The sequence below is a fragment of the Thalassophryne amazonica genome, chromosome 1 (genome assembly GCF_902500255.1).
Source record: "Thalassophryne amazonica chromosome 1, fThaAma1.1, whole genome shotgun sequence".
In the NCBI taxonomy this organism is placed as follows: domain Eukaryota; kingdom Metazoa; phylum Chordata; class Actinopteri; order Batrachoidiformes; family Batrachoididae; genus Thalassophryne; species Thalassophryne amazonica.
This window is the reverse complement of record NC_047103.1, coordinates 45,750,213-45,775,767: the sequence shown is the minus strand read 5'-3', so window position 1 is coordinate 45,775,767 and position 25,555 is coordinate 45,750,213. Positions and strand designations below refer to the sequence as shown.

The window sequence follows — 25,555 nt, the reverse complement described above, 5'->3', positions numbered from 1 at the left end:
GCCCCCTGTTGTGGGTCCGTGTACCTACACTTTCACAACACAAGGTCTGAACCAAGCTTGATATGTGTAGACGTTTGGTACAGTTACTTTGGTTTCACACTGGAATGTTGCAGTTGCACTAAAAAAACAAACAAACAAACGAAAACAACAAAAAAAAAAAAACTTTTCATGATGTATTCGAGCCCCAACATTTTCATCTATGTCGGCTACATCTCACTCTGCTTGAGACTGTCTTGTAGACATGCTTGCATCTGATGCCGGCATGTTGTCAGTTTGGTGAATATTTCCATTTAAACTGACACAAATGAATGAACAGATTCTGTGAATCATTTGGTTAAATTATCACAATTTGCATTTGTCTGCTATGTGACTGTGTACCTATAGGTCGAGTCCAGTCCATGAGCTCAGTGGTCAACGTCACACTTTTACTGTGAACTCCTGTAATTTGTCCAATAGTCCAAACTATCCCAAAAGTGTTTTCACACTATAAATGCACCGGACCATGGTTCAGTCTGATCTGGACCCAGACCACCTTTAGTCCAGACCATGGTACAAGGCAGGTTTCACTCCTGCTATTTTGGTTTGGACCAAACTAAAATGTCTGAAGCTCCAGACCAAACAAAGTATGTGTGAAAGCACCCTAAATTGTTTCTTTACACCTAGTGAGTGTCCTCTCTATGGTACCAGGTACTTCTAATGATATTTTCGCCTGCTCAGTGGCCACAATAAGAAATTTCCTCTGTTTTTAGCTTCCTCTGTACAAATATCTCATATAGCCTGTAACTGTTTGCATTCTAAATCAATACTGCACCAATTCAAATAGTTATTTTTTTGTCCTGAGTGAAAAGATGAATTAAAAAACATCTTTTTTTTTAAAAAAAAGGCCAGCCTAGAAAAAAAACCCAGTCCCTTTAAGTCATTAATAAACACAGCCCTTACATTCAAACTTTTGTAATGAACAACTGAGCATTTGAAATGTTTGTATGAAAGCATATTAAACTAAAATTACCAGCTTCATCACACTGTAAGGCATAAGACAACTCAAAGCTACAGATTTCCATCTTTCAAATTCTAGGCTAATTTACAAATTAAAAACAAATAACCTGCACCATTTGCCTTCACTCACCAATCTGGTGTTACTTTAAATTACAATAAATAATTAGTCACACTGCCACCAGTGAGAACTGGAGTACATAACCGTCTACTAGACAGCAACATATATTTTTAAGTTTGGTGTAATATCAATCTTTAACATTCACCTGTTACTGTAAACTCATTCATTAATCAAAAAACAAAGAAAGTCTTTGCTAGCAAAAATACGGTAATACTAAAGTGAAAGAAAGTAGGAACCTTAAAAGAAAAACTTAAACAAAAACATTAACACACAAAAAATTTTGGTCAAAACTGCCAAGGAAAAAAAAATCCTTTAACATCTTCAAAAACATAACCTGACTGGTTCTAAAATAGACATCTTGAATGACATCCTATAATTTTCTTTCAATCTGCAAACAACATCAGTCGAAAATGACATTTCACTGTATCTTAACCTCTTATAAGCAATGTACACAAACTGCAAATATGTGATATGTACATCCAATGATTAAGATCCATGATGACAGAAATTCCTGAATGTTTCCTCTTCAAAATCCACAGAAAGTCTTCACGAAGCTCAAACCGTTTCCTTCTCACCTGCACTGAAAAGTGCAGCCCGATAGATGGCTCCTCAGACCCCGCAGTCATTTAATCTGTCCTGAAGTTTTCGTGAGAGGATGAGGAAGGTAGAGAAGGAGGCAACAGAAATGTGGAAGAGGAGCTGCCACACATTCCTCAAACCAAACAGGTAGATGTTGCATAAGATGATTGCAGTCAACAGAGTGAAGGACTTAAATTTCTTTGAAGAAGAGTGGAACAGGTATAAGTGGCACTGTGGGCACACAGAGGTTTAAAAAGCACTCTGGTAACAGTGTGTCTGTATTATATTCTGCCTGCAAATAAAAACTGTGCAAAAACACTCTCACCTGAAACACACAGCAAGAAAATGCCAGAACAAATGCCACAACATTCCATATGCCTTCATAGTCATCCTGCACAAAAAGAACAGGATAAAACTACTTTTTTGGTGACTAATTTCTTCACCTAAAATGCACCAAAAAAAAAATAATAATAATAATAATAATAGACTAATAAAATAAGATCAGATTAATGTTATTGATACCACAGCAAGGAAAATCAGTTGTTGCAGCAGCAAGAGTCATATAGTAGTAAAGAAAAAGAACATTTACTTTAAAGAAAGGTGACTAATGTATATTGCCTTGTTTGCTGGTGGGTGCATAAATACTGATGTGAACAGATTACGTGAAAAATAGAATATAGTGAGTATGTATAGGTATGGTAAAATTAATGCACAGGATGAATTGCACAGTTGTGCTTGTAATAAAATACAAAAGGTGAGGGTAGACATAGTTGATAATGTAAAATCAGCAGGTGATTCCTGGGTTTGTGGGTTGTGTTTGTGTTCTATCTCTTACTCTGTCTCTGTTCTATCTTTCTGCTTGGGTTTTCTCTGTCCTGGTGTTTCTTGCCTTTCTCTCTGGGCTCTTGGTGGTGGGTGTTTCTCTCTGTCTGGCCGCACCCCGGTTCTGGGAGCTTCTCTACACACCTGTTCCTGATTTGCAGTTAATCACCTGGGTGCTTTATAAAAGTCTCACAGCTGGCCTTTGTCCTTCACCAGATCGATGTGCCTAGTGCCTCTTTCCAGCCTTGTTCGTGTATTTTTGCCTTGTTCTGATTGCCTCTTTGTGTTTTTGACTACCTGCTTATGTACCTGGACCACGCCTTTAGCCTGATGCTCTTGATACTGTTGCTCTGTTTGGACTGCTTTTCCGTGTACCGACCTCAGCCTGAAAATCTAGTAAACGATTTTACGCCACACAGTTGTGTACCTGCATCCTGCCTGTCCTGTCAACCAAACCTGATAAGTTGGAATAAATGAGCTGTTTTGCACCAAGGGTGCAGCAATCTATTGCTGAAGGAGCTGCTTAAGGCTCCCACTGTCTCATGCAGGAGGTGAGAGGGGCTGTCGATAACTGATGTTAGCTTAGCTAACATCCTCTCACCCATCACCTCTATGGGGGTCCAGAGTGCATTGTAGGACAGAGCCAGCCCTTCTGACTAATAGCTTTAAATTACATTTATATTATAAAACACTTTGAGCTTTCACTGTTGCATGAATATTAAATTTGTTTTTAAACAAATGCACTTTAGCCACTATTACAGCCTGCGTAATTTAACAGTATGCATTATTTGTATCAAATAAAATGCCCAAAACTCGAGTAAATCAACAAATGACAAATTACTTTATCCGGTTGTTAAGCGCTGACGTAATGCATCACGTGATAAATCTGTTTCCGGGTCCAAAGACCTCCAAGTTTATAATTAAAGTTACGTCTGTTTGATCCTTTTAAGGATTTACAGTTTAAGTTTAGTTTGTGTTTACATTGTGCGCAAACCTCCATCCCTCCCTTCTCCGCCTCCACCTCTGTTAACCGCATTCGTCTGGTTCTATGGTTAAAACACTTAATAAAACTGCACAGGTAAAATATACATGTCTGTTTGTTAATAAAAAATATTTATTACAATAAACAGGATGTTAAAGTGCAAACTTCACTTAATCCCCGAACGACATGAACAGGAAGCGATCGCAGCTCGCAGCAACTCCCATTGAAAATAACGGAGAAACAACCTAAGCGTCTGACATTTTTACATAAAACAAACGCAGTAACAACGTCTAAAAACCCAGTTAATATATCCAGGAGAGTTTAGGCACAATATACAAAGAGTTTTATGTTGCAATGTTAATCCTGTTGTCCATGTGCAATGGTGTAAGTGCAGCCTGATCAGATCATCTCAGTGCAGTTCTCAATGTTAATGACAGTGCGCCTTTTTTTGTTTGGAGCCGGAAGTTGAAAATAACATGATGCGTTACGTCACACTTAACAACCGGATACAGATGATCACCCCCCCAAAAAAAAAAAACAAAAAAAAAAACAAAAAAAAAACATGGGATAGTCCTCTCTGTTTGGGTTCCCTTGTACATAATAATGGACTTCATTTGTCAATGCGCTAAAATGTTTAGGAAAATGGCTTCAGTGTACATACCTGTAATGTGTACTCTACAAGGTGCACACCACGGATGATGTTTAAAGATGCACACATGATATTTAGGACCAGAGACAGGATGCCTGGTGGCGTCACTGGTTCAAGCCTCAGACTCTGACCTGTTAAAAATTGGCAACTAACCATGTAAATTTCAGTTAAGTATCAAGTTTCCCAACCTGGGGTCCCAGCCTCCCTCGGGGGGGGGGGGGGGGCTTATAATAACTTATAATAAAGTAATTAAAACTTATAAAAAAAGTTAAGTATGTGTTCATTTTTGCAAAAAATACAAAATGCATAAAAATTTTTAATTAATCATTTCACTTTTTCTTTTGGGGGGAGGGGTTTAGCGGGTTGTGGTTGAGGGGCTGAGCCTTTCTTAGGAGTGGGGTGGGGGTCCAAGTGAAAAAGGTGGGCAACAACTACTTCTACATTTCTAGACCTCTTGAGCATCAAATTATTATCCAATGAACAAAACTTCTGGATGATACAAAAGGAACAGATCATACCAGAGCCAGGGATTTGCTCCACGTGCCCATTTGCAGCGCCATTGGTTAACTCCAACTCTTCCAAGGTAATTATTTGTGGAGGATGACGCTTCAAATCCTCCTGAACCTCTACCAATGTGACTTCTAGAGCTGGGCCTCCACTCTGGTTGTACTGCTGCTTCAATTTCTGGATTTTACCATCTGTAAATTACACAAACTTTTTTTTAGCCATATCAAGTAATTGGTATTTCAGGGAGATAATCATAATTATATAACTTTTGTGACATTTTAATTCCAACCTAATTTCCATGCAATCACAAAAAATGTCAACAGCCTCAAAAATACACATTAATTAATTAAAAAAATAATTAATTCATTAAAAAAAAAACAACAACAAAAAAAACTATAATACTATTTCTCTTCTCACCAAATTCCAAAAAAGGATATGGCCTTGTTGCCAAGGCAACAACTGTGCTGTTGAAGGAAGCTGTGAACTCCCAGCGCAGATCTTCCAGAAAGCAGAAGGCCTTAGCGACGGGCAGGCTGCGGTGGCACACGGTCATGTAAGACACACCCTCCAAAGAGATGAAGCTGAAGAGGTAAAAACAGCAAAGGTGTTTAATAAACAAACAGCCTCACACAGCTTGAATAAGATGCCGTAGTCACAGATTCCGTCACCATAAACACTGAAGCATTGCAGAGTAACACAAAACAATCACTACTGAAAGTGTTTCTTCAATTTCACAGGAGCACATTTTCTCACTTTTCTCTCGTGTGTAAACACTCTCAAAGTTCAAAGCTTAGTAGAAAAATAAGACCAACCTGTTTTCAGGCCCAAACATTTGTTTGAGAAATAAAAATAGAACGTTTTCCTATAAATAATTATGATGGGTTTTAGAACTAACAAATTTAATTTTAACGATCAACCTACGAGGTTGGACACATAAGAAATTATTAATAGTGACTGACCAGTATTTCACAGTTCCTCTGATCGCGCCTCTTCGTCCTGGCGCCGCGCCACTGTCACGCCTTTTTCCACTCACACCTCACTGCAGGTGTCTTTTTCCGAGTGAAGAACACATTTATAGGTAGTTGTTGGCACTCTTTTTTCTTGTGGGCGAGAAGATTCTTATAAACAGACCCACAGAACACAATGCGCATACTCTCCCTTCGCGGTGCTGCAACAGTCATCTCGACAGAACACCGGCCTGCTTGATGAGGACGGACAATGCGCTGTAAAAAAAAAAAAAAAAAAAAAGCATGCAAAATTGGACTAAAAAATCCGCGAAACTGCGAGGCGCTATATTTTCCAGTATTTCTTTTTATTTCTTTTTTATTTTTATTTTTGATAACTCTCACATGCGAGGGGGCGAGGTTGATGACGTGAGGGGGCGTCGCCCCCAAACGCCCCCTCGTGGCGCCGGGCCCGTCTCTGCTGCCCCTTTATGAAAATTCAGTAAGGTATATCTTATACACTAGTGTTCAGAATAATATTAGTGCTGTGTGACTAAAAACATTAATCCAGGTTTTGGGTACATTTCTTATTGTTACATGGGAAACAAGGTACCAGTAGATTCTCACAAATCCAACAAGACCAAGCGTTCATGATATACACACTCTTAAGGCTATGAAACTGGGCTATTAGTAAAAAAAAAAGTAGAAAAGGGGGTGTTCACAATAATAGTAGCATCTGCTGTTGACGTTACAAACTCAAAACCATTATGTTCAAACTGCTTTTTTAGCAATCCTGTGAATCACTAAACTAGTATTTAGTTGTATAACCACAGTTTTTCATGATTTCTTCACATCTGCGAGGCATTAATTTTGTTGGTTTGGAACCAAGATTTTGCTCATTTAGTAGTGTGCTTGGGGTCATTGTCTTGTTGAAACATCCATTTCAAGGGCATGTCCTCTTCAGCATAAGGCAACATGACCTCTTCAAGTATTGTGACATATCCAAACTGATCCATGATACCAGGCCCATATCATGATGCTTGCACCACCATGCTTCACTGTCTTCACTGTGAACTGTGGCTTGAATTCAGAGTTTGGGGGTCATCTCACAAACTGTCTGCAGCCCTTGGACCCAAAAAGAACAATTTTACTCTCATCAGTCAACAAAATATTCCTCCATTTCTCTTTAGGCCAGTTGATGTGTTCTTTGGCAAATTGTAACCTCTTCTGCACATGTCTTTTATTTAACAGAGGGACTTTGCAGGGGATTCTTGCAAATAAATTAGCTTCACACAGGCGTATTCTAACTGTCACAGCACTTACAGGTAACTCCAGACTGTCTTTGATCATCCTGGAGCTGATCAATGGGTGAGTCTTTGCCATTCTGGTTATTCTTCTATCCATTTTGATGGTTGATTCCCGTTTTCTTCCACGCATCTCTGTTTTTTTGTCCATTTTAAAGCATTGGAGATCATTGTAGATGAACAGCCTATAATTTTTTGCACCTGCGTATAAGTTTTTCCCTCTCCAATCAGCTTTTTAATCAAACTACGCTGTTCTTCTGAACAATGTCTTGAACGTCCCATTTTCCTCAGGCTTTCAAAGAGAAAAGCATGTTCAACAGGTGCTGGCTTCATCCTTAAGTAGGAGACACCTGATTCACACCTGTTTGTTCCACAAAATTGACAAACTCACTGACTGAATGCCACACTACTATTATTGTGAACACCCCCTTTTCTACTTTTTTTTTTTTTTTTTTTTACTAATAGCCCAATTTCATAGTCTTAAGAGTGTGCATATCATGAATGCTTGGTCTTGTTGGATTTGTGAGAATCTACTGAATCTACTGGTACCTTGTTTCCCATGTAACAATAAGAAACATACTCAAAACCTGGATTAATCTTTTTAGTCACATAGCACTACTATTATTCTGAACACTACTGTATAATGGTCAGAGTTTTATCGATCCTACAGCTGCTACAGAGGTCTGGTTTGTTTCGTTCCTTTTTCTGAATACATAATATATTGACGACTGTTAGGATAGATGGACCTCAGGCTTTCAAAGAGAAAAGCATGTTCAACAGGTGCTGGCTTCATCCTTAAATAGGAGACACCTGATTCACTCCTGTTTGTTCCACGACACTGACGAACTCACTGACTGAATGCCACACTACTATTATTGTGAACACCCCCTTTTCTACTTTTTTTTTTTACTAACAGCCCAATTTCATAGCCTTAAGAGTGTGCATATCATGAATGCTTGGTCTTGTTGGATTTGTGAGAATCTACTGAATCTACTGGTACCTTGTTTCCCATGTAACATTAATAAATATACTCAAAACCTGGATTAATCTTTTTAGTCACATAGCACTACTATTATTCTGAACACTACTGTATATTATATTCCAATTCTAAGGTGGAACTATGACAGTATGACTCACCATTGTGACCTTTATAACCAGTTGTCCTGGCTTACTCCATCCTCCAGACAACAATTTCACTGGTTGATATTTATTTTTAAATGCATTATTCTTAGTTATCCAGAATATTTAAAGCAATATTTGAATCCTTTTGGTTCTTCTTATAGTCTATGACATGCATCTCAATCTTTTTTTTGTTGTCCCACGAATTAATAAGGAAAGTGGAAAATTTTCATTTAAACATAAAGCACCTTATTATTGGAACAGCTTCCTTCCTCTATCTGCTCTACAACCTCTTTGTATGTATTTAAAAGTGCCATTGTACAACACCTTAAAAACACATGTAACTGTTTTTGTTTCCGCTTGTCCATAACAATTCATTTTTTTCATTTTGTATGGTAGTAATAATGGGAAAGTGTTAGAGAGCTTTGTGTGTGTGGTGTGACTGGTTGTGGGTGTATGTATAGACATGTTTGTGTGTAATTAATTGTTTGTAGCTGTATTGTTGCCTCTGTTTGTATATTTTGATATGTATGTACTGCTGCATGTCTTGTCCATTGAATGTTTTTGTTGTTATTGTTGAGGACCCCCTTGAAAAAGAGATTATAAATCTCAAGGGGTTCATCCTTTCAAGTTAGTTAAATAAATAAATAAAACAATTGTCAGAGCATTAAATGACTCTCCAATTAATCATGTTTAAACATTTCAACATGCCCAAGTGGTGCTTTTAACAGTGTACAACACTGGCATTTAGTAGCAACCTTCACTGCCAAAAGGCATGGCCAACATTCCCAACTTTTTTGTGCTCAGAATGATCAAAGTAAAATAACATAAAATTCCAAATACTACATCAAATTCTAATTATTAAAGTCAAGTCTATAAGTCGGAGAGCAACACAATTTTTGTAATTTTGCCTCTGTACACCAGCACAATGGACTTAAATGGTGAGAGTAACTGCATAGTGCAACAACTATCTGTTGCACCATCAGTCACAGCTTCATGATGAAATGGAACAGAGAAGTATTTTCAAGAGATCAAATCTAGGCTCAAGTCAAATCAAGTGTTCCATGTGCCCTCTGGCAAACGTCACCGAAATTTCTTCTGTTTAAGAAAATCTTTCTCAATTCCATTCCACAATGAAGTAGTACAATGCCTTGAGTGTTTCTGTATTAAATCTGAAAGTGTACATGTATCATTTCAGCTTCACTATGCTGATGTGCAGAGGCAAAATTACAAAAACTGTTTAATTGTCCAACTACTTATGGATGTCGTATTTTTGCGAAGATTCGTCCCATCCTGTCTATGGCTGATGCTGAGACCCTGATTCATGCATTTGTTTCTTCTCGAGTAGACTCCTGCAATGTTCTATTTTCTGGTTCACCACAGTCCAGCATTAGTGGTCTCCAATTGGTTCAATATGCTGCTGCCAGACTTTTGACAGGAAGCAGAAAGTCTGACCACATTACACCCATTTTGGCATCTCTTCCCTGGCTTCCTGTCCCTATGAGATCAGATTTTAAGGTTCTGCTACTAACCTATACAACTGAACACGGACTGGCACCTCACTACTTAGCTGACCTAATTAACCCCTACGTACCGGCCTAGGCTCTGCATTCTCAGGGTGCAGGACTACTTTGTGTCCCTACGGTGAATAAAAAGTCTGCAGGTCACAGAATGTTCTCTTATTGTAGCCCCGTTCTGTGGAATGATCTCCATGCGTCATGAAAACAGTCTGATTCTGTAGAGACTTTCAAGCCCAGACCTAAGACGCACTTACTTTCCCTTTCGTATGGCTAGCATACTGGCATAGAATAGTACTATGCTTTCTACACTTTTAAATTAATTTTATTAGTAAACAGAGTGGGCCGCGGCCTCAACTTTATCTAAAGTCTGGGTCTTTTAGTGAAGCTTAGGGCTAGTGGCTGGCGATCGTCTTAGTATTTCTTCCGTTTTTCTTTTTGATTAATGCTAACAAATTATAGTGTATCTGTTGCCTTTCTGCCACCTGATTCAGTTTTTTTTCTCTTTGTTTGAAGTGCACCTCCATCCAGAAATGGGAGTGGGTGTCTTCTTCTGCAAGCCTCCCGTCCTGTGCAGCAGCATGGACTCTCAAAATTTCATGTATATTTGTATTGCTAATTGTGTCAGTAGCATGGCTCAAGCAGAGGGTCACCCCTTTGAGTCTGGTCTGCTTGATGTTTCTTCCTCAAATCATCAGAGGGAGTTTTTTGTGATGATTTGAGGAAGAAACACTGTTGCCTGTGTGCTTGCTCTTGGGGTTGGTAAGGTTAGCCCTTACTTGTGGGAAGCGCCTGATTTGACGCTATATACAACCCCTGGCAAAAATTATGGAATCACCGGCCTCAGAGGATGTCCATTCAGTTGTTTAATTTTGTAGAAAAAAAGCAGATCACAGACATGACACAAAACTAAAGTCATTTCAAATGGCAACTTTCTGGCTTTAAGAAACACTATAAGAAATCAGGAAAAAAAAAATTGTGTCAGTCAGTAATGGTTACTTTTTTAGACCAAGCAGAGGGAAAAAAATATGGACTCACTCAATTCTGAGGAATAAATTATGGAATCACCCTGTAAATTTTCATCCCCAAAACTAACACCTGCATCAAATCAGAGCTGCTCGTTAGTCTGCATCTAAAAATAAGTGATCACACCTTGGAGAGCTGTTGCACCAAGTGGACTGACATGAATCATGGCTCCAACACGAGAGATGTCAACTGAAACAAAGGAGAGGATTATCAAACTCTTAAAAGAGGGTAAATCATCACGCAATGTTGCAAAAGATGTTGGTTGTTCACAGTCAGCTGTGTCTAAACTCTGGACCAAATACAAACAACATGGGAAGGTTGTTAAAGGCAAACATACTGGTAGACCAAGGAAGACATCAAAGCGTCAAGACAGAAAACTTAAAGCAATATGTCTCAAAAATCAAAAATGCACAACAAAACAAATGAGGAACGAATGGGAGGAAACTGGAGTCAACGTCTGTGACCGAACTGTAAGAAACCGCCTAAAGAAAATGGGATTTAAATACAGAAAAGCTAAACGAAAGCCATCATTAACACCTAAACAGAAAAAAACAAGGTTACAATGGGCTAAGGAAAAGCAATCGTGGACTGTGGATGACTGGATGAAAGTCATATTCAGTGATGAATCTCGAATCTGCATTGGGCAAAGTGATGATGCTGGAACTTTTGTTTGGTGCCGTTCCAATGAGATTCATAAAAATGACTGCCTGAAGAGAACATGTAAATTTCCACAGTCATTGATGATATGGGGCTGCATGTCAGGTAAAGGCACTGGGGAGATGGCTGTCATTACATCATCAATAAATGCACAAGTTTACGTTGATATTTTGGACACTTTTCTTATCCCATCAATTGAAAGGATGTTTGGGGATGATGAAATCATTTTTCAAGATGATAATGCATCTTGCCATAGAGCAAAAACTGTGAAAACATTCCTTGCAAAAAGACACATAGGGTCAATGTCATGGCCTGCAAATAGTCTGGATCTTAATCCAATTGAAAATCTTTGGTGGAAGTTGAAGAAAATGGTCCATGACAAGGCTCCAACCTGCAAAGCTGATCTGGCAACAGCAATCAGAGAAAGTTGGAGCCAGATTGATAAAAAGTACTGTTTGTCACTCATTAAGTCCATGCCTCAGAGACTGCAAGCTGTTATAAAAGCCAGAGGTGGTGCAACAAAATACTAGTGATGTATTGGAGCGTTCTTTTGTTTTTCATGATTCCATAATTTTTTCTTCATAATTGAGTGATTCCATATTTTTTCCCTCTGCTTGGTCTAAAAAAGTAACCGTTACTTACTGACTGCCACAATTTTTTGTTCCTGATTTCTTATAGTGTTTCTTAAAGCCAGAAAGTTGCCATTTGAAATGACTTTAGTTTTGTGTCATGTCTGTGATCTGCTTTTTTTCTACAAAATTAAACAACTGAATGAACATCCTCCGAGGCCGGTGATTCCATAATTTTTGCCAGGGGTTGTAAATGAGATAAGTTGAATTGAATTGAATTAATTGAATGTGTTTAGTGGCACTGAAATATTAACCACAGGAAGACTTTGGCCTTTATGGGTAATGAGGGGAATACAAACAGCAGAGGTCGGTCTCTACCTTCACCTCACTTACAGCTCTGAAAACGCAGATACCCTTCAGTACTGGAAGAACAACAAGGCTCAACTAAACTATAATGCAATACATTTACACAGCAGCTTGCACAACCTCTTTTGAACAAGATTATTGCAGCATGAAAAATACAGAATCAGTGACTGTTAATTTCAAGGCTTGATCAGTGAAACTTTAAAACAGCAACTATTCTTGAACTGATATTAAATCTATCCTGTGCACAAATAATTCTGCTTTCACCTTAAAATAACTGAGTTTTGTTTTTTTTTTCATGTTCTGGTAAAAATGTAAGCAATCTATTACATGCAACAATATAGCTCACTCATGCCACTGGACTTGAAATTTAATTAATTTCAAAGTTAGCATTTTGAAATGCTATCTGTAGACACTTTGAAAGTGACCATGTTACAGTATGCAGAATATAAAGAGGTTAAACTGAGCTGAAGCCTCACCATATGTTGAGATTCTGGCCCTTGATCGTCCCTCTCTCGGGGAACAGGGCCAGCGCTTTGCTGATGGTTCTGAGTTGTTGTTTCCTCTCCTGGAGCTCTCGATTGTGTTCAAAGTCTGTGGAGGCTGACAGGGGGAGTCCATCCCTGACCCGAACCACGAAGGCAAATAGGATCAGAGACATCATCCACTGGAGCCATTAGGAACACACTGCCCGCTGGTGGTAACCAAAGAAAAAGAAAAGAATGGGGGGGGGGGGGGGGGGGGGGGGTGACTGTATCTCAATTCCTTAGGTCTCAAACAAGTATTCAATTCATAACTGACCAGCATCTGAAGATTGAATGTAGAAGTTGTGCCTGAGGCTGACAACAGTCCTGAGAATAATGTGTCACGTGTCAGTCTCAAGATGAGGTGTCATCACTGGTGGTAAAGAAACCAACACTTTGCACATCTGCTAAAAGGAGAGTTGTGCAACATTTACAAAAATTATTGTTCTGATTGCATAGTGGGCCCATTTCCCCAAAATGGATCATGTTGACAAGTGGAAAACCTCTCCTGTTTGGGAATATTTTGATCTTAAATTATAGCACATAATAAAATAACCCAAATTTATAAAGATATACCACATTCCCATACATTTGTATAAGCATGATTTTCGAAGCTGTACGCTTGTTACTATTTCAGCGGCGGAGACCCCCCCCCACCGCAGTTCGTGGACTTTAATTACTTTAAAAGACACAGTGCTTTAAAATGCCATTTCACATACATAACACATCATCGACCTTCATGGCAATGCACATCCAATGAAAAACGCAGCAGTGGACCTAGGTACTGATATACCCTAAATGGAAAACTATGGACCTTGTTGGACACTACAGTTCAGGAGGTCAGGAAGAAAATAAATGCCACTGCTGATGTGACATCCACAGGTGTTGGGCAGAACCTAAGTTTCCAAGAATGAAGGAGCCACTGGAATACTGGCACACACAAAACTTTATTTTTTTTTTTTGCCCTACTTCTATCACATAGCATTTCAGTTGTAATTCACCCCAGCATCATCTTTGCCCTAAGAACGGACTATTTCCAAGCCAGGAGAAATTGTATCATATAGAAGAAATTGCCTTTTTTTTAACAATAACTCCCTCCACCTCAACCCAGCATTATGCAAATACCCCCTAGTTAGCACTTCCATAACTACAGTTACACAAGCACACCTACGTCTCAGTTGCATCATCACTTTCATTGCTGAGATGATGTCCACATGTATGGTCAGTCCTTATTTTACACTTTTTTTCCCATACAAACAGTTCCGTCTAAATTGTCAGGCAATCGATTTGTAGACCTGGGTTTGAGCCTTGGTTACACTTTATCTGCACTGTAAAAGACTCCCAGTCTACTCAACTGTAAATGGGTTCTGGCCTTGGCCAAGGAAGTAAGCTGCACCATGTTTTATAGTTGGAACACAAATACATGTATGTATGAATCATAACATAACACACCATTCCCCCCCTCCAAAAAAAAAAACAAAAAGAAAGGAGACACTTTCCATTGGGATGTGACATGCACACTTTTTTATGGACCAATTTTCATAATGTTGAGTGTTGACAGTATTAATGATAGAGAGTTAACTGATATGATGGAGTGCAGAAAGGTAGACATACTGTGCATATAAGTGGAAGGAAATCAAAGCCAGGAGTGTCATCAGAGGTGGCTTTAACTGTTCTACTGTTTTGTGGATGGGAGATAAAATAGTGTAGTGCTAAACCCGAAGGTGTACCAGAGGTAAAGAGAGTGTCTGTCAGAGTGATGTTTGTAGCTAGAAACTGAAGGGGTGATGATGAATGTCATCACTGTATACATATCCTATCTACTGATAAACACCAAAAAAAGTGATATGGGTGACTTTAACGACCATTATCTAAATTTAGTACCCTTAACGCCACATGCTGTAATTATTAAAGTTGTGAAGACTTGTACATACACACAGTGGTGGGCACAGCTAACCAAAAAGTTAGCTTCCATAACAGCTATTCAGCTAACTGAAAAGTTATCGTTTATAAAGCTAAACTGATAAACCACCCAAAAATGTATCGGAAGCTACAGCTAACCGATAACTTTCAGTACTGCTTCCAATACACTTGCAACTACTAACAAGTTGATTTTGAGTTTTAACACCACGATCACTTCTGGTAGCATCAAAGGCGACCACAGACCCAAACAATGAGTCAGCGCTAGGGTTGCCAACTCTCTGAAAACTAAATAAGGGACACCTCACCGCCAGGGCCGACCGGCGGACTGACCATTGCCTTCACCCTTCCCAGCGTCTGTGTGAAACGATTTTTAACCATTTGACTGTTGACTTGACCCTGAATTTAGGTAGATGCATACATGCATTTGTTCTGATATGAACACGTGGAAAACAAATTATTATTTAGCAATTTATTTTTAGTGCAAAATAAATTTTCACTCACAATTTCAATATGAGCATTCTGTCTTCTTTAAAAATAAATCTCTGTAGTGCTATTGCTTAACTTAAAATTGTATAAATTAACAAAAAAACAATAGAAAATTTGCATCATCCAAAACAATGTAACAGTGCACATTTACAAATTTAGTGTAATAAAAAGTGCAAAAAATAAAGTCTGAAAAGTAAACAATACTGTTGTCGTGCACCTTTTCCACCCAGCCATTTTCCTTTTCTCATTCTCCCCTGTATTTTTGCATTCTTTTTTTTTAGGAGGAGTAGTAACGACGTTACAGACATTGCTGTCTGTAGGCATATCTGCAGTGCCAGTGTCTGTATCGATATCAGCCATGCTGCTTTGTTATTGTCGTCCAGCGACCGTTGTCGGCTCATGACGTCAGTATCTTCTTGCGAGCAGATGTCCCTCGACCAATGAGCAGCAAATGGGGGTCATCTGGTCAACTTTATTTCGCAGTACCAAGGTCAAAATAAAAGCTTTGGTGTGATTGTGCTTTTGCAGTAGCTGGCCCTAAACTGTGGATCAAGTTACCCCATGATTAACACACTATTTCTGACCTAGCACTTTTTAAAAATCAAAGCTCAGGGCTTACTTATTTTAAATTGGTTTTTAATACCTTGTGGCACCATTCCATGTTTTCCCTTAATGTGGCTTTTCGATTTTATTGTATGTTTGCTTTTATTCCTGTGAATTACTTGATATTACTGTAAAACACTTTGATGAGGCCAGTCAGCCTGATCCTGTCTGATCTCAGAGGGTAGGCAGAGTGGGTCCTCATTAGTACATGGATTGGAGACCTCTTCGAATGACTAGGAGCTGTGTGTTTTTTCCAGGTAAAACTGTTGTTGTTCAAGAAGGGTATCTAGTGTAAAACTTGTACCATATCCCAATGCGGATCTGCACTGGATCTGCTGTGCCAACCCTGAACAAATGGGAGCAGCCACAAGGCAAACAACAACTATAAAGCACTTTGGTCACCTTTTGAAAGGGTGATATAAATAAATGATTGATTTCTGTAATTTGGAGTATGTCATTTGGTGACTCCTGTCAAGGAGGACCCCTCTGGCAGCGCTGGTAGGTAGTGGCAGCAGAAAAACACCTTGTAGCTGACTTTAAAAATAACTATTTATTAAGTAGCTTACACATTAAGTGTATGTTTGCTCAGCCAAACCTGTTTCTGCAAATATGTTTACATAACACAATTTCAAAGGCGTGCCCTACTCCGTCCATTACTCGCATTTAAAATGAAATCGTGATTAATGTCACTGTAGCGTCATCATTATTACTATTTTTACCTAAGACTCTGCGAAAATAGAACTTGAGTGGTGGTTAAAAAATTGCTTGGAGAAAGGCGTAATCTTACCTCACTGTGGTGTTTTCAGCTGCACCTGCTTGGAGAAAAGTTAGCCGCTGCAGGCTAGCTGACTGTCTACAGCACCACGTAAAGCATTCTGGCTGCTAAAAGCAACTCCACGTGTGAAGCTGCACAATTCCTGATGTTAGTGTTCACTAAAGAGAGCCTGTTTAACCTGTTAGCATTTACAGCGTTATCTACGTATATTTACATTAGCCAACAAGCTAAGTTCCTGTGACAGCAAAACACATACGGAATCTCAAGAGGGACAAACTTTGCGTAACCATTGACATCATCAGCTCACAGAGCGAGTAAAAGCGAGTTTAGCACCGTCACTCGTAGTGTTGGTTAACTACTGAATTCAGGTTGGTTGTTTAATTTGCAACTTCGGGTAGATAGATGTATTATTTTATTCTTATTGTTAAAAGCTGATCGTAAATGCGGGTAAGATACGTGTATTATGCATGCTATGCATTTAGGCTATGTAGCTAGCCGGCTAGCTGTTAAATCAACCATTTTGTATGTGTTAGCGTTAGCTTTCAGTTGTTATCCTCGTTTATCTGCCTGCAGCGTTTTAGTTTTTTTCAGGGAGAATTAGAGGAGAGGCCAGAATATCCCTTGTATTTATCGTTAAACTATTTTTTTCCTGTGTATTTGGGTAGTGAGTGTGAACATTGTCAGGCCTAGTATGACATGTCGGACGGTTCGGATTGAGGACAGTTGTGCAGTTGAATTAACATTTTGCTAATTTGGAGGAAAACGCCGAATATAACAGTGTTTAACTCCCTTTTCTGATTTTAAAAGTTGTATACTATTGTACTGTATAGTGTAAATGATGAAGAAGCGCAAGAGGAATTACAGTATGATTTCAACAAGTTGATGAAAAGATGAAAGATTAGCAGTGCATGTTAGTGTAGATAAGTACACGGTCAGATATCATGAAACTATATGACTCAGCCACTAGAGGTGGGCGATACCGGGAATTTTGGTATTGATCCGATACCAAGTAAATACAGGCCCAGTATGGCCGAGATTGCTAACGATACTTTTTCATATTTAAGCTTCATAGATCAAAAGGATCCAAAAGACCTAGGATAGAATTTTGCCAAACATTGTATGTGACAACAAAATACTTTATCACAATCAACATTTTTGTTTAAAAAAAAAATCACTCAACACAACTTAAAATCTCTTGAGGTAGAGGGCTGACAAACCACAATACAAGGGTGCGCTGCTCCGTGTTGTGTGACACAGCGGAGCGCTGCTCTTACAGAGTAGACTTTGATGAATCTGCGTGCGCAGCAGTCAGTGCATGCGGGAGAGAAAAAAAACTTCAGTATCGATCTTTTTACACAAGAATCGTTCAATATCAATACTCGCGTTGGTATCGATATTATCAATATTAGCATCGATCTGCCCACCTCTATCAGCAACTCAGGTATTATTTACAACAGACAGAAAATGTAACAAATGGGTCTGCACGATTTGATGAAAAAGTCATTACAACTATTATGGGAAGGACTTTTGATATGGTAAATGTATGGTCTTGTAATGCTACAGTCAAGTCCATAAGTATTTTGACAGCGACACAATATTTAGAGGCATTCGCGCGTCGGGACGAAGCCGCAATGGTGGAGAACAAAAGCAAGTCTGTGTTGGAAGTCTCACGGGACATGTTGTGACATGCCCAGCTCTCCACAATTTCTTGGATACTCACTCGACTAAAAAGCCACCGAAAGCTGTCTGAATCTTCTGAATGGTGGAAGACCTAATGCCATTGCGGCACGAATGCCTCCACACGTCTTTCATTACAAAATCTCCTGTAACAGTGGAATCTGACGAAAAATTGCTGATGTCCACCTTTTCTGCCATTTCTCTGGTAGTCACACGACGTCCCGGATCAACACAGCCTTCACTTTGGAAATGATCTGGTCATTTCAGCCTGTCGATGGCCGCTCGAAGCGCAGCGCACCCTCAGCCACCGTGGGCCATCTTTAATCCTGTTGTAATGCTTCTTAATCTGTGTGATGCCCATAGGATTTTCACCGAAAGTCATCTGAATTTTCCGAATGGTTTCCACCTGGCTATCTCACACAGTTTCTTGAAAAATTTGATGCAGCGCTGCTCCAGCCATTCAGACATTTTCCTGACAATGAAAATCCGATGAGAGGGGTGGACCAGTGCTCACTCAAAGCCTGCCCACAGGCGAATGATGCAACCGACAGGCGTGAAAAAACTCACGCATGCGCACGAAGGTTCAAGCTTGGCTGATGCAAGCGCACGATTCAAATCCATATAGTTTTTGCAAAAAATAAAAAGGTCTGATACTTTTCGAACAGACCGTAAATATACCTTAGTATACTAGCGTAGTGATTATGACATGGCCCAGTGATACTTTTCCTTCAGTATTACTGCTAGAATTTGCTCTTATCCTTCATCATGCAAACAGAAATCCACAGAGGCTGTTCTAAATCATTTTAGTGGGTGCGCATTAACAACTGTTACTTATGCCAAATTAGACTGTGGAAATACCTTAGTGTGGTGGTCAAGCGGTTGGTGCACTTGTTTTCAGAGCGGTAGGTTTCCAGTTCAAGACTACCCCTGCTTGTTCTGCATGTAATGTGGAGTTGAGTTAGGACGGGCATCCCACATGAATCTTGCACCAAATCAAAATGCAGATCCCTAATGTTTCTGCTGTGATGAAAAATGGAGAAGTCGAAAGAACTTACTCATCTTCAACTGTTTATCCAGGATCAGGTTGTGGGGGCAACACCTCCAGCAGGGAACGCTAGACTTCTCTTTCGTGAACTCAAGTTCAAGTGAAATAATGCATTCTGTCCTCCCTGTTAGGCCCCTGTACACTATGTGAAGTGTACTCCGATACATTTCGGTGGCTATAAGCTTTGACAGAGTGATTGGTACTTATTTGATCAACTGAAGGAATTTAAAAATGTATAAAAAAAAAGGCTTCTATTATTGTGCTCTGCTTGGATTTGTCTCAAGCAAGTACGTTTCCTCATTAACTCATTTTTCCACTTCACTTAATCCATCTTCTCTCTTTTTGTACAATTTTCCACACATACAGACAATGAATTACTCTTCTTTGTAGACTTGCATTGGTAGATTTGGATATAATTTGAATAGTGCGTGTGTGCTCATTTTATAATGACTGTTGTATGACTTTATTTTATTGTATATATATTTATTTTTGTACATTTTAGGTCACCTGGACTCTAATCATAATGGGTGTGAAAGACCGCCCTCAGTGTTACTTTGATGTCGAGCTCAACAGGGAACCAGGTAAGACTATATAAAGCCAGATATGTGAGGGTTATTTTGGTCATGCAAACAGTCATGTCTAACTTTCACAGCTGATGATTGTGAGCTGACCACATTCAATAACTGTTATTTTTCTGAACGCTTAATTCCTTGGTTGTGCAAAAAAAAAAAAGATCTTGGCTTTACTGAATTATGTCATTTTGAATTAAATTAGGCTATTATAAGCTGTCAGTATTTCATTTATTTTCTAGCAGAAACCAGATCTAGCTGATAGTTGGGATAACCTTAGTGGACCCAGGCTTTTAAATGTAACTGGTTTGGCAAGGGGCCATTGTGCTCTTCAGCATTATTTTACATTTTCTGCATACAATAAAAAAGACAATGTACTTTATAGTGGGGAAGGGACACCTGATAATACATTGTGAATGGTCTTTATTTGGATTCTGCTCTGCTTTACAGAGAAATCCTACTGATCGTGTTATTAAATAAATAAATAACAGCACTGGCCAAACTTTCCTGCTTCACATTCAACTAAGTAAATGTGTGATCAGTTGCGACATAATTGGGGGGATACTTATCAGATGCTGTACACATCTTGGAGGCGTGCCTTATTTTGTAAACAGATAACAGTATGGTGGATGAATGCCTATGATCACACAAGCATAGTGAAAGAAGCATCAACACAGCAGAGACACATATCTACACTTTCAGTCAGAAGCTTTCTGAATAAATTGGAGTAAGTGGGCATAGAAAATGGATGGATGGATGATTTGTGAGTTGAGCCATTAATCATGTGTTGTTCTGACAGACTTTATATTCAGGCAGCATTATGCACAAATCATATGATTGCGAGTTCAACTAAATTTGTGGTTTCTGTCTCTCAGCACTGTCACAGCATTGTTTACAGTAGTAACTTTTCTTCTTCCTTATGTTTTGTAGTTGGGCGCATAGTCTTTCAACTTTTTTCGGATATTTGTCCCAGGACGAGCAAAAACTTTCTCTGTTTGTGTACAGGTTAGTAATGTTCACTCAAAATGTTATTCATTATGTTGTGGTTTGTTTTATATATGTTTTAGTGCATATTTAACATCTTTGTCTTGAAGCCATTTCCTTCTCTTGATTGGGGAAAAAATCTCTAACTAAATCACTAAAATAACAAGCGGAGATGTACACTCAACAAAAATATAAATGCAACACTTTTGGTTTTGCTCCCATTTTGTATGAGATGAACTCAAAGATCTAAAACTTTTTCCACATACACAATATCACCATTTCCCTCAAATATTGTTCACAAACCAGTCTAACCATCAAACCAGTGCCATATCAAGATGCTGATTAGACACCATGATTAGTGCACAGGTGTGCCTTAGACTGCCCACAATAAAAGGCCACTCTGAAAGGTGCAGTTTTATCACACAGCACAATGCCACAGATGTCGCAAGATTTGAGGGAGCGTGCAATTGGCATGACAGCAGGAATGTCAACCTTGCTCGTGTATTGAATGTTCATTTCTCTACCATAAGCCGTCTCCAAAGGCATTTCAGAGAATTTGGCAGTACATCCAACCCGTCTCACAACCGCAGACCACGTGTAACCACACCAGCCCAGGACCTCCACATCCAGCATGTTCACCTCCAAGATCGTCTGAGACCAGCCACTCGGACAGCTGCTGAAACAATCGGTTTGCATAACCAAATAATTTCTGCACAAACTGTCAGAAACCGTCTCAGGGAAGCTCATCTGCATGCTCGTCGTCCTCATCGGGGTCTCGACCTGACTCCAGTTTGTCGTCGTAACCGACTTGAGTGGGCAAATGCTCACATTCGCTGGCGTTTGGCATGTTGGAGAGGTGTTCTCTTCACGGATGAATCCCGGTTCACACTGTTCAGGGCAGATGGCAGACAGCGAGTGTGGCGTCGTGTGGGTGAGCGGTTTTCTGATGTCAATGTTGTGGATCGAGTGGCCCATGGTGGCAGTGGGGTTATGGTATGGGCAGGCGTCTGTTATGGACGAAGAACACAGGTGCATTTTATTGATGGCATTTTGAATGCACAGAGATACCGTGACGAGATCCTGAGGCCCATTGTTGTGCCATACATCCAAGAACATCACCTCATGTTGCAGCAGGATAATGCACGGCCCCATGTTGCAAGGATCTGTACACAATTCTTGGAAGCTGAAAATGTCCCAGTTCTTGCATGGCCGGCATACTCACCGGACATGTCACCCATTTGAGCATGTTTGGGATGCTCTGGACCGGCGTATACGACTGCGTGTACCAGTTCCTGCCAACTTTGCACAGCCATTCAAGAGGAGTGGACCAACATTCCACAGGCCACAATTGACAACCTGATCAACTTTATGCGAAGGAGATGTGTTGCACTGCATGAGGCAAATGGTGGTCACACCAGATACTGACTGGTATTCCCCCCCAATAAAACAAAACTGCACCTTTCAGAGTGGCCTTTTACTGTGGACAGTCTAAGGCACACCTGTGCACTAATCATGGTGTCTAATCAGCATCTTGATATGGCACACCTGTGAGGTGGGATGGATTATCTCAGCAAAGGAGAAGTGCTCACTATCACATATTTAGACTGGTTTGTGAACAATATTTGAGGGAAATGGTGATATTGTGTATGTGGAAAAAGTTTTAGATCTTTGAGTTCATCTCATACAAAATGGGAGCAAAACCAAAAGTGTTGCGTTTATATTTTTGTTGAGTCTAAGATCGACACCTTTGTTCCTGTTCATATTATATAATGAGAGAAGCTGGTATGGCTATCTGTATGTTGTATGTTTTACAAATTAAGTCACTAGCTTGGTAAAGAATCCTGGTGTGTCTCCCGAGATAACGCCTTACTGAAACAAAAGCGCATACTGTAATCTTTGTCAGGATGATCACCGTACCGTACTCTTTACATAACACATGAAGACTGGGTTGTTGGATGATTTTCTTTTTGCAGTGCCTGTGCTGCTGTGCTTTATTTTGTAATTATTTGTAGTGTTTGTTTATGGTGTTAATATTGGCAGCTGATATAACATTAAGTTATTTGCAAAATTACTAATTGGCTTGCTTATCATCAGACACTGGCATGCCCTGTTTTATTGGCGGCAAGCTAACCAACGGATGCCGGTTCGCCCTGTTCAACAGTCGGCCAGCTCCCCCTGCGTAACCGTCATCATGCAAGCTTGTGATGTGCTTGATAAGCATTATGGTGACAAACTGTTGGTCAAGTTAAAGCAGACTCGTAATGCTCTTGATAAGATGAAAGCTGAAGTGACTCTCGATGGCATTGTAAGTGCAATGTTTGAACTTCATCACAACAAAATTCTTACCAGTTTTGTTGCTATGGACCTCCAGAATCTGCCGAGGATCCCAAGGATGTTGATCATTTTTCTATCTTGCAGACGATATTGTTTCTGGAAGAGAAGTACAGAAAACTTGAGAACAATCTGAGTGAGAATGTAGCAAGAACATGCAGACATGATGATGAATTACAGACAGTTACTAATGATGTGAAGACTCATGACATCCTGTTGCAGATGAGGTTCACTCCACCTACACCTACATTTACCGAGGTGGCTTCCTCACGTCGAGCCAAGCAGCCAGCGAGGTGGAGATATCTGGTGGTGATGTGGCTGCTGATTATAATGCCGTGGAGAATGATGTTCTGCAACGTGATGGTGCTGTTGAATCTGGCAATAGATCTGCTGACTCTGGTACGTTAAACCAGGGAGGTGCTGTTGTTGAAGATGCTTCTTGGGTGTCTGACTGCCTAATCAATGGTGTGACAACCGGTCGGCATGCTGTCCCTGATAGATACACCTGCTGTTTTTGTGGCGAATAGCACTCATGCTAGTCGTGATGCGAATGGTTTCTTGGTGAATGGCAAATGAAGAGACTTCCGACCGGCATCTGGTGGAGGTGCAGCTGCTGCTGGTGTAAGCAACCAGTGGAAACTTGTTGGACGTGGTGGCAAGGAGATTAACAGTAACCAGGGCAATAACACCCAGCCCAGAGGAGGAAAGTGTGCTATCCAGGGTAGCGTGCAGTGATGTCATCCGTGGTGCACCACCACCAAAATGTGACTTTTTTTTTATGACAAGAGACCCCAGACCAAGGATGATGATTTTATGGACTTTATGAATGATGATGTTGTCAGCATTTTTGATCTGACATTGGCTTCTAATGTGAATGCTAAATTCAAGTCTTAAAAGTTGTCTGTTGACTTTGTTGACAAAGACAAGGTGTTTTGTCCTGAAGTGTGACCGCTCGGCATTAGGGTCCAAAGATGGAGGCTTCGTGGTGATACCAAGGACATAACGTTCCGATTAGATAATGGCCAGTAAGAATTGTCATCTAGCTTCAGATAAACTTACTTTTATTAGTTACAGTTGTGAGTATTCAGACTCGGCAAGATTCATGTTTTTACAAAATCAATTCACACCATGCCACTTTTTAATTTTGCAAGAGCATGGACTTCTTAAGAGACAATTTGGTTGGTTTGATCAGCTTGTTGACAGTGTTGTTGTGCATGGTACTAGTGCCATAGACAACAGTGCGGGCGTTAGAGGAAGGCCACATGGTGGTGTCAAGATTGTTTGGAGAGCAAGTATTAATGCTAAGGTTACACCTGTAGAATATGATTCCAGTTGTTTATGTGCTGTAATTGTTGAAAGTGATCAGTACATGCTTTCTCCTAGTACCGTATTTTCCGGACTATAAGTTGCACTTTTTTACATGTTTTGGCTGGGGGTGCGACCTATACTCCGGTGTGACTTATAAATGAAAAATATACCGGTAGGATCTCAATTAATTTACTGTAACAAAACAATTTTACGTGACAGAGTCGATCTATGTTTTAAAATGGCCACCGGAAAAGGAAATGCAATGCATCATGGGCACTGTAGTATGACGGCCATCCTATAGTTCACGCTGGTCGTGATAACCAATCAGAGAACAGAACTTTGGATGCGTATTCCTCACCTCACCCACAGCGTGCGAAGCTGACGAACTCGGTGCTTGCTGTTATTCCGGCTTGGCGAACAGAACAGCTTCAACCCTTGGATATCAATGTGAGCAGAGTGTTTAAGTTGACGCTGAGAGCTGCGTGGGAGCATTGGGTGAGCGACGGCGGAGGATTAGCGTGTGCACTTGGAAGGAGCTGGCGTCGATGATTGTGAAAAGCGTTTGAAGCAGACGAACATGGTGTTTATTCCGGGACGGCTAACAAGACAGCTTCAACCCTTGGATATCAGTGTGAGCAGAGTTGACGCTGAGAGCTGCATGGGAGCACTGAGCGACGGCGGAGGATTAGCGTCTCCACTTGGAAGGAGCTGGATCGACACCGCTGGGAGGTCATAAGCTGCGCAGGTAGGCGCTGCATGGTTCGGCTCGCAATGTGGTCCGCAAAATACAAACATATCCGTAGGTAAAATGCAGCTCACGAGAGGGCACTCGAGGCTTGTGTGACTGTTCCTGCGACTTCTGACTACCATAGAAAAATAAAAATTTTAACGTTACTGATAACATAAGACAACGGAGAAGGCCCGAAAAAATGCCACCAAAAAGAAAATCATACTCTGCAGATTACAAGTTGCGACTGGTGAAATATGCATCCGAAAACGGTAGCCGTCACAATATTATCATCTGAACTTTTCATGTTAACATACCTGTATGTCCATGGGACTTATAGTCCAGTGGACCTTATTTATGGTTTATTTTTCTTTATAATGGATAAAGTGGCTGGTGCGACTTATACTCCGGTGCGACTTATTTATGGTTTGTTTTTCTTTATAATGGATAA

At 40.0% G+C, this 25,555-nt stretch overlaps 2 protein-coding genes across 2 annotated transcripts in view; one reads left to right on the top strand and one right to left on the bottom strand.

Annotated features, from left to right (window-relative positions):
• Positions 1-226: 226 nt before the first annotated feature.
• Positions 227-16,664, bottom strand: sec22c (SEC22 homolog C, vesicle trafficking protein). Its single transcript, XM_034169016.1, has 7 exons — positions 16,476-16,664; positions 12,632-12,846; positions 5,071-5,234; positions 4,665-4,844; positions 4,159-4,277; positions 2,019-2,084; positions 227-1,924 (listed from the first exon to the last, which is right to left on the bottom strand). Exons 2-7 carry the CDS (start codon positions 12,814-12,816, stop codon positions 1,724-1,726), a joined length of 915 nt encoding a protein of 304 aa, XP_034024907.1. The 5' UTR covers positions 12,817-12,846; positions 16,476-16,664; the 3' UTR covers positions 227-1,723.
• A 68-nt stretch (positions 16,665-16,732) lies between these two features.
• Positions 16,733-25,555, top strand: part of nktr (natural killer cell triggering receptor) — a 79,427-nt gene continuing 70,604 nt past the window's right edge. Inside the window, exons 1-3 of the mRNA XM_034168992.1 lie at positions 16,733-16,831; positions 19,688-19,766; positions 20,685-20,759. Coding sequence (XP_034024883.1) covers positions 19,709-19,766; positions 20,685-20,759 — 133 coding nt within the window. The 5' untranslated portion in view covers positions 16,733-16,831; positions 19,688-19,708. The remainder of the gene's footprint in view (positions 16,832-19,687; positions 19,767-20,684; positions 20,760-25,555) is intronic.

Bases quoted from the DNA above. Each gene is read 5' to 3' on its own strand.
- sec22c (XM_034169016.1), bottom strand. From the start codon at position 12,816: ATGATGTCTCTGATCCTATTTGCCTTCGTGGTTCGGGTCAGGGATGGA. The intron at 4,845-5,070 runs GTGAGAAGAGAA...TGTAATTTACAG, and splicing joins ATATCCTTTTTTGGAATTTG to ATGGTAAAATCCAGAAATTG. The intron at 1,925-2,018 runs GTGAGAGTGTTT...GTGTGCCCACAG, and splicing joins TTTCTTGCTGTGTGTTTCAG to TGCCACTTATACCTGTTCCA.